The 9790-nt window shown below is 38.9% G+C and overlaps 1 protein-coding gene across 2 annotated transcripts; it reads right to left on the bottom strand.

Moving 5' to 3' along the window:
- Positions 1-9742, bottom strand: PHOSPHO2 (phosphatase, orphan 2). Of its 2 annotated transcripts, XM_024579854.3 has the most exons (4): positions 9480-9738; positions 8946-8979; positions 5785-5950; positions 1-3659 (listed from the first exon to the last, which is right to left on the bottom strand). In XM_024579854.3, exon 4 carries the CDS (start codon positions 3632-3634, stop codon positions 2909-2911), a length of 726 nt encoding a protein of 241 aa, XP_024435622.2. In that variant the 5' UTR covers positions 3635-3659; positions 5785-5950; positions 8946-8979; positions 9480-9738; the 3' UTR covers positions 1-2908. The 2 variants fall into 2 exon arrangements, with proteins under 2 accessions (XP_024435622.2, XP_045043361.2); XM_045187426.2 differs by lacking the exon at positions 5785-5950 and having other exon boundaries at positions 9480-9742.
- Between the last annotated feature and the right edge of the window lie 48 nt (positions 9743-9790).

The raw sequence follows: 9790 nt of genomic DNA, 5'->3' as shown, positions 1-9790 counted from the left end.
TTTAAAATAAAACAAATATATTATCTCATAGTTCCTGCAGGTCAGAAATCTGGGCATAGTGCAGCTGGGTTCTCTGCTCAAGGTCTCACCAGGCTGAAATCCAGCTGTCAGCCTGGGCTGTGTTTCTCACATGGTTGTTGGTAGCATTCATTTCATTGCAGCTAATTGTAGGATTGAAGTCCCTGATTTTTTGTTGGCTGTCAACCAGGGGCCGTTCTTGGCTCCTAGAGGCTGTCCACATTCCTTACTACATCCTCCTTCCATCCTGAAACTGGCAACGGCATGTTGAGTCTTTCCTTACGCTGTGAACCACTGACTTCCTCTTCTGCTACCAGCCAGGAAAACTCTCTGCTTTTACAGGGCTCATGTGCTTAGGTCAGGTCTACCCAGATAATCTCCCTGCTGTAAAGCATAACCTAATCACAGCATTAAAATACATCAAGTTCACCGTACTGGGGATTAGCCATGCCTTGTACACCAGGGAGTGGGAAATTGCAGGGGCCATTTTAGAATTGCGCCTACCCACACAGGAGATTCCTCCTTCTCTACCCGATCCTATCACGACTTTAATATTTAAGTCTGTTTCAACTCACGTTTAGCTCTACCATATTCACATTTCAGTATAGTAAAAAACAGCCATGAATAATTTGCTTATCATTGGGGGAAACATAAGGATTCTTTCGTTCACAAAGGAAAAATTTTAGAGAACAAGAATCTTAAATTTTAATAAGCCTAATTAGCATGTATCAATGTATTTGTTCCATTAAATCTAACACAATCTAATGAAATAATATTTTAGATGCTTATATATAAAGATTAGGACCAGGTTACCTAGAAATAAGCAATCATAAGATTTAGAAAAAATTAACACAATGCAAGCAATATTTGCCATAAATATGGCACTATTCTATCCTACATATATGAAGTACTCAGAAAAATAAGTAAGAACACAAGACCCTACAGATAAATGAGATAAGAACATATCCAGACATTTTTAAAAAAGGAAATAGAAATGACTTAGTCAAGTTGGACCTCCCTAAATTAGCGCTTATTGAGCGCATATAACTTTTGTGAGGTGCTCGCATATGCGGCAAGTGCAGGGCTGCTGTTCGGGTACAGGCACGTTTGGGTCTGTGGCCACCAACCATTCTTACTGTCTGGTAATTGTGTTCTTGTAACTGTGCAGCATGGCATCTGGCAGCTGGTCGCTGGGATATATGACCTGAAGATTTCTGTTAGCCATTGTTCATTGTTGTCTGGTCTCTCGCAGCCTTAGGCAGATGTTTTAGAACTCTTGCTTAGCAATCAACTTTTTTAGATGTGCTTATTAGAAGGTCTGGTCCAAGTTATTTGGTCTACTGTCACAATAAATGAAAGTTTTGGTTTTTTACTTGCATAATTTGTCATTTGTTACTGGTCTCCACAAATAGAGAAATGATAATCTATAAGAGTAAATGCGTTTAAACGTAATCCAATTTATCTAAAGATTTACCTTTTTCAGCCTGAAAAAACACATTAGAAAGACCAAGTTTTTCCCACTAAATTATGTTGATCATTTCTATTTCTGGAGCTGTCCATAATGGAAAAGAAAATTCTAACATTATTATATAATGGATATATATGCCTAAAACATGAGCCTATAAATTAGCATGGAATTATAATACATTTTTTAAAGATTTATTTATTCCTTGAAATATTTATTTATATTTGTTTATTTTTAAACATTAATGTGTGGTTACCTCTCACGCACTCCCTACTGGGGGACCTGGCCTGCAGCCCAGGCATGTGCCGTAGACTTGGAATTGAACCAGAGACCTTTTGGTTCACAGGCCTGCACTCAGTCCACTAAGCCACACCAGCCAGGGCAAAACTATAAAACTTTTTACATCACTTGATATTTTGCTAATATCTCTATATAAAAAGTATCTTAAATATTGAGTATTCCTACAAATTACGTATCACTCAAGACTGCACTGCCAGGTGGAAATAATATACTCATTGAACCAGTGTAATGGAGTTATAGTCGTGATACTGATATAAACTTAAAATATTTGAGAACATTAATTTGTATTTAATTTTAAAAGGAAAGTCTGAAATAGATACTGCATCCCTATCTTTAAAATACACTGACTTGGAAACAGACCACTGTATGTATATAGTTGGGCTTCTGTGCATAAAACATCAGGCTTATTTTTAAGATCTGTAACTACTGGACATGCTTTTGAAATAAATATCTAATAAAATAAAATATAAGACTACTCTCTCTGAGAATAAAAACAATGTAACTGATCAACCACCTTTGGTAGAGACCACTAGTTGCACTTACCTTCATTGTGTACTCCTCTTTTAGCCAAGCTTTCCCAGGCATATGACCATCTGGAATAAAAGCTGTATTTTTCATCCTTCCTTGCAATTAGGTGGACACATTGTGACTAAATTTTGGCCAATGTATTTAAATGAATGTACAACTCTCTGCCTTCCTTCTTGCTGGCCAGTGTTGCTGTGAGGGTTGAAGCTTAAACAACAATCTTTTTTTTTTTTTAATTTTTAAAAGGTTTTGTTTATTTTTAGAGAGGGGAAAGGAGGGAGGGAGAGAAACATCAGTGTGTGGTTGCCTTTACTAGGGACCTGGCCTGCAACCCAGGCATGTGCCCTGAGTGGGAATCGAACCGGCAACCCTTTAGTTGGCAGGCGGGCACTCAATCCACTGAGCCACACCTTGTATCAATGAGCCGATAGCCAAGTGCTGAAATTGGTAGAGCAACACAGCAGCCCTGAGATAACTATGGAATTCTTCTAAGAGAGAAGAAAAAGGTCTTTTTTTTTTTTTAAGCCACTGGTATTTGGGGTCTTAGTTTTATGCTGCTGTACCTAATCTTAACTGATACACATTTCCATTGTTGGAGTATTATTCCTTTATTAGAAACTGTAAATGAGAAATTATTTCAACACCTGAAGACCAAGCTACAACACAACATTCCATAGGCTCCAGATTTTGAGACATTCTGGAAAGAGTTTTCTGTAAAGCATATCCTTTCCGTGGCATGGCGACATCATTCTTCCTTAAAAATGTTACTGGGCAAAGATCATTTCCACCATCACCTATGTAAACAATTTGTGTATAATTTACTCCCTGTTGTAACTGTTTATCTATAAAGTCTACCAAAACTACATTTTTGCAAAGATTTTTGGGACACCTATTGCAAGAATGAGCATGATAATTTTTCACTGTGAGATGACCGCTGCCATCAAAAGCTGCTGGGTTTGTAAACACTTTATCAAACACATCATGAAAATCCGCACCTTCTAAAATCCAATCTATGAAGACTGAATTTGAATCTGAAATAATGATGCAGTCAAATTTATCCTTGTTCTTTCTTATAAAGTTTAAAAGCTCCACCATCCCTGGAGTAAAAGGCATTGACGTCACTGTTCTTTTCATCTCATCTTCTCTTACACCTTCATCTCCCAAATACTGAAAGACTCTGCCCATAAAGTCTGTCCAAAATCCTTTTTCATAAGAATCTTGTAGTTCAATAGGAAGTTTTTTCTCTGGAGCACACTGTACAATCCAGGTGTCACTATTGTCATCTATGATTGTATTGTCGAAGTCAAAAACGACCAAAATTTTCATGGTTCTAAAACAGATTTGGGTTACCCTGAAAAAGAAGAAACATTATTCCCTAAACACTTTTTTGTAAACCTATCTAGTTAATATTTAACAAACATTACTGTTAATCTGATAAACAAATTATAACAAATTAAATAAATTAATATAAACAAATTAAAATAATTATACATTTTAGGACAACCATTTAAGCATTTTCCCTAAGAATCAAAGTTCACATTTGAGTATTTTATGTGAATCAAAACCAGAGTATCTAGAAAGGACTTCCGCAGTGTTATCACGTTCACGTGGGGACTGCTCCTTAAGCACCTAGAATTACGCTGTTGAGCGATCCACTGAGAGATGGAATGAAAGTTATTCTCTTACAGTCTGAGAAAAGTTTTCAAGTAATACAAAAAAAAGTGTAGGCTAATCACTCTTAATGATCTTATCAATCACAGCCACACTCATTTTTTATTTTTATTTTTATTTTTAAAGGTTTTATTTATTTATTTTTAGATGGGGAGGGAGAAAGAGAGAAACATCAATGTGTGGTTGCCCCTCACATGTCCCCGCTCCGGGAACCTGGCTTGCCACCCAGGCAGGTACCCTGACTGGGAATCCAACCAGTGACCCTTTGGTTTGTAGGCTGAGCCAAACCACTGAGCCACACCAGCCAGGGCTCAAGAGTAATATTTTTAGAGAGATCACTATATACAAGACACTGAAGTAAGAACTTTACAATTATCTCATTTAACTGTCATAATTAAATAGGAATTATTATTATCTTCATCTTAAAGATATATAAACTGGTGCTTAAATATTAGTTAGGTTGGTTAAATATTAGTTAAGTGGCAGAGATAGAATTTGGAGTCAGGTCAGTTTGACTCCAAAGTTCATGCTTTTAAGTACCACGCTCTAGTATCTAAGAGACAGAATATTTAAGACTATTCATCAGTTTAAAATACTAAGGTCATTGTGTCAAAAAGATGTTTAATTACAAGAAAACATTCATTAGTTTCAAAGTAATTTACTAACTATAACACTAAATTTGTGATCTATTTCATAAATATTCTGAGGTTTTAGCAAGAAATTCAAAAAAGTGAAGAACCCCACAAATAAGAAAAAGAAGAGACCAATTAAAAGTGGAAAACATGTAATTAACAAATGTTACCAAAAAAATTTAATTAAATTTTAAAAAATAAAATGAAAAACAGGGCACTTAAGCACATGCATTCTCTGGTCTGTAACAACAGATAGCCAGAACATGAAACTAAGAACAGAGTTCATTACTCATGTAAAAGGAAGTATTCCGTGTCTCTAAATTTAGAATATATGGAGAATAATTAATCTTAGGGGAGCTCCTGTTGTGTGAATTTAGACACATACAAGCTGGGGTGAAAGTAGGTTTACAGTTGTTCATATCAAAAATAATACAATAGTAAATAATAATATAAGCTTAAACTCTGTGTAAACCTAATTTTGCCCTATCCTGTAACATCCTGATACTCTGTATTTTAGTTAAGTATCTCTGTATCTCTAAATGCCTAATCTAGGTGTCTCTGACTGGCTCCCAGAGATTTAAGTGCAGCATTTACTTTCCCATAGAAATAATGTAATAAATAGCAATAAGGCATAGCTGACAATCACATTACGACTGTACCTGGGCGTATTTTATTTTATTTTATTATTATTGTTCAATCAGTTTTCCCCCTTATTCCCCCATCACTCTCCCCCTGCCCTACCCCCCACCTCCCACCCTCCCTCCCCCTCCACCCGTTGTCTTTGCCCATGGGTCCTTTATATGTGTTCCTTGACGACCCTTCTCCTTCTTTTCCCCCTTATCTCCCTCCCCACTATGTACCTGGGCATATTTTAAATTAAAAACACCTTTTTCAGCATTTAATTTATTTTAACTTAAATTAAAAAATCTGAATTTAATTTTTTAAAAATGTAACTCATTGTTGATTTAAAACTGCCTCAAGCCTAGATTTACTTAGCTACAAGTTACTAAATTCCTGAACTATTAACCTAAAAATAAACATGTGTCACAGCTTGAAGTTAATATAGTTCTGTTGACTATTAATTTCTATCTAAAAGTGGACTTTTCTTTATTTCATATCTTTTTATATTAGTTTTTCTCACCACTCAACATAAACCTTTATTAAAATACTTACCCAACTTGTCTTTCCAAGACAATCTTACTTCAGCATACAGCTTTGGTTAAATAGTCAATGGCAATCTCCAGTTTTCAATAACAGCCAGTTTCTCACCAATATTATTCATATTCTATATGTGGGGGAGAAAGTCTTCTGGTTTGGAGCAAAGGAACAGAGGCTTCTTCTAAAATGAATAAAAGGGAGAACCAAGATGGCGGCGTAGGTAGACACACTGCGCCTCCTCGCACAACCAGAACTGACAGAGAATCCAACGGCAAGGAAGTCCGACACCAAGGAAATAAAAAAATAAACATTCATCCAGACCGGTAGGGGGGGCGGAGACGGGCACCGGGGTGGAGAGGACTCCTGTGGCCGTGGCGGGACTGAGACTGGCGGAGTGTGGGATGAACGGGGCAGGCGACGCCACATTCGCGCAGATAAACCGAGAGGGCCGGACTCAGAGTGGCAGAGAACGGGGCAGGCAGAGCAGCAGGTAGCACCCTGCGGCCCCACATTTGCGCACAGATAAACTGGACAAACAGTGGGCAGCGAGGCAGACCGCGCGACCCAGGGCTCCAGCGCAGGGAAATAAAGCCTCAAACCTCTGATTGAAAGAGCCCGTGGGGGTTGGGGCGGCAGCAAGAGAGACTCCCAGCCTCATGGGAGAGGTTGTTGGAGAGACCCACAGGGGCCTAGGGCGTGCACAAGCCCACCCACTCGGGAACCAGCGCCAGAGGGGCCCAGTTTGATTGTGGGTAGCGGAGTGAAAGATTGAAATCTGGAGGAAAGTGAAGCAGGCGCCATTGCTCCCTCTCGGCCCCTCCCCCACGTACAGCGTCACAGCACAGTGACCAGCATTACCCCGCCCCGGTGAACACCTAAGGCTCCGCCCCTTAAAGTAACAGCCGCGCCAAGACAAAAAAAAAAAAAAAAAAAAAGGCCCAAATGACAGAACACTTCAAAGCTCCAGAAAAAATACAACTAAGCGAGGAAGAGATAGCCAACCTATCGGATGCACAGTTTAAAACACTGGTTATCAAGATGCTCACAGAATTGGTTGAATCTGTTCGAAACCAGATGAAAAAATGAAGCCTATGCTAAGAGAACAAAGGAAAATGTACAGGGAACCAATAGTGATGCGAAGGAAACTGGGACTCAAATCAACGGTGTGGACCAGAAGGAAGAAAGAAACATCCAACCAGAAAAGAATGAAGAAACAAGAATTCAAAAAAATGAGGAGAGGCTTAGGAACCGCCAGGACATCTTGAAACGTTCCAACATCCGAATTATAGGGGTACCAGAAGGAGAAGAGGAAGAACAAAAAATTGAAAACTTATTTGAACAAATAATGAAGGAGAACTTCCCTAATATGGCAAAGGAAATAGACTTCCAGGAAGTCCAGGAAGCTCAGAGAGTCCCAAAGAAGCTGGACCCAAGGAGGAACACACCAAGGCTCATCATAATTACATTACCTAAGATTAAACAGCAGAGAATCTTAGAAGCAGCAAGAGAAAAGGAGACAGTTACCTACAAAGGAGTTCCCATAAGACTGTCAGCTGATTTCTCCAAAGAGACCTTACAGGCAAGAAGGGGCTCACAAGAAGTATTCCAAGTCATGAAAGGCAAGGACCTACATCCAAGATTACTGTATCCAGCAAAGCTATTATTTAGAATGGAAGGGAAGATAAAGTACTTCTCAGATAAGGTCAAGTTAAAGAAGTTCATCATCACCAAGCCCTTATTATATGAAATGTTAAAGGGAGTTACCTAAGAAAAAGAAGATAAAAAATAGGAACAGTAAAAATGACAGCAAACTCACAGTTATTAACGACCACACCTAAAACAAAAACAAGAGCAAACTAGGCAGACAACTGGAACAGAAGAGAACCATAGAGATAGAGATCACATGGAGGGCTGTCAATAGGGGAGTGGGAGGGGGAGAGGTGGGGAAGGTACAGAGAATAAGTAGCATAGATGATAGGTGGAAAATAGACAGGGGGAGGGTAAGAATAGTGTAGGAAATGTAGAAGCCAAAGAACTTACAAGTATGACCCATGGACATGAACTATAGGGGGGGAATGTGGGAGGGAGGGGGTGGGCAGGATGGAGTGGAGTGAGGGGGGCGGGAAATGGGACAAATGTAATAGCATAATCAATAAATATATTTTAAAAAAATAAAATGAATAAAAGTTTATTTATGATATTTTTAAATTTATGTTTTATAATGATGTATTTTCTCTTACATGAGAAAAGCACCTATTGGCAACAGGAAAAACTAAATTTTGGTGAAACAAAAACCTTAAATACAAAACAGGGAGTGTTATATAAACATAAGTTTATATCAAGTGGATAAAATCACAAGTGTTAGACTGCTTATGTTGAGAATTACAGATTCTATGTTTTCTTTTTACTTGTTAAATAATAAACAAATATCACATTCTATTATCAATAAACATTAAAAAATTTAGAGTACTTGAAATAAAAGTCTCAATAAGGATGTGTACAAAGATTCACTTTTAGGAATGTGAATCTATTCTGAAACCAAGTTGTTAAAATCCCCAAAGTAGTTATTAACTATCATCTCCAAAAGCAGGAGCATTCTGTATTTGGAATATTTGCAGTGACTCCACAGTCTAACAATAACCTATATGCTTTTAACAATCATGGAAACGAGAAACTACACAGACATCCAAGAATCGGGGACCGGTTAAATAAGTTATGTAGCCTTGAAGTACTTACTCATTATAATAAAGATTTGAGTTCCTTAGCTTAACTCTATGTGCAGGTGACTTCTGGCCCTGTCGGGGCTGGGGTAAAATTATTGATATTCTGACTCCTGTTACCGCTGTAATCCTTCTCTGACCCAGGGGTCTGCATCTTCTACAGAACCGTGGCAGGCAAAGGTGTTAGCATGCAAGTGGGATAAAATCTCTGTCCCAGTTCTCTGCATTTTAAACACATATACTCTGTAAAGTGTATGACTGTCTAACCACTATGTTGTACACCTGAAACTAATACAAAATAATATTAAACATAAACTGTAGTTGAAAAATAAAATTTAAGTTAAAAAAATAAAATAAAAACTGTGCTTCCTCCCTCCCCCCAAACCCTCCCACCAATATTGTATGTGCAAAAATTAATTTTTGTTAAAAAATTCTTATTAATCCTTTCATACTTACCAGCATTATTATGGTGGAACATCTGATAGAAAACCTGAAGAAAAACAGTACAACTACTTGTTAGAACTTTAGCGATTGACAATCTTACCTCTTTTCATTTTAAGCGACTCCAATTTGGCTCCTAGTAAGTAGTGTTCTAGCCAACTAACTTGTAATAAAGTCATTTGTACCTCCATGTGTCAGAAAAGTATCTTTAGAAACCAAGCCTGCATCCACTCTTAACAGATTTTTGGTGTTCTTAGAGGTCTGATTGGTCCTCCAAATACATTTACTTTACTGTATTTACCAAGCAATTTAAAATATCTAAAAGGTCCTAATACTAATGTTCTGAGACAGCACACAAGTTTTAATATTACTATGTTTACAAAATTAAGCCCCATCTAGCCCGGATCATGCCTGAGAAACTAAAGTATTTAAATATCGATTTGCTGTGAACTAATCCCTGGGTTTCTATAGTTAAGGGAGAGCTTTGCCCTTCACCTTCCACCCGCGCGGGCCGCACACGGCAAGCCTAGGCCCCGCTCTTGCACACACCTGCCGAGTCCGCCTCGAAGGTAGGCGCAGGAACCTAGTTGGGGTCATCCGGCGTAGGGCACGCGATGAACAAGGATGGAAGCACCAGGCTGGGCCGGGTCCCCAGACCTCCCCACCGGCCCAGACCAGGAGTCAGCTGCGGTCCAAGCCTCCGCCCTGCTCCCGCGGAGTGTCCCCTAGCCAGTGACTTCCCATTTCCACACCGACCTCAGCCTCCTGCGCAGGCGCAGCAGACTTGCAGCAGCTTCACCGCAGACAGCCGAGCGTTCTCCGTTCCTCGGCTACAGTAGCCGTCACTTCCGGTGGCGTTG

This window comes from Desmodus rotundus, chromosome 2 (assembly GCF_022682495.2).
Source record: "Desmodus rotundus isolate HL8 chromosome 2, HLdesRot8A.1, whole genome shotgun sequence".
In the NCBI taxonomy this organism is placed as follows: domain Eukaryota; kingdom Metazoa; phylum Chordata; class Mammalia; order Chiroptera; family Phyllostomidae; genus Desmodus; species Desmodus rotundus.
This window is presented reverse-complemented; position numbering and strand designations above follow the sequence as displayed.

What these genes read in the sequence shown, in the direction of transcription:
- PHOSPHO2 (XM_045187426.2), bottom strand. Translation starts at nt 3,634, where the DNA reads ATGAAAATTTTGGTCGTTTTTGACTTCGACAATACAATCATAGATGAC.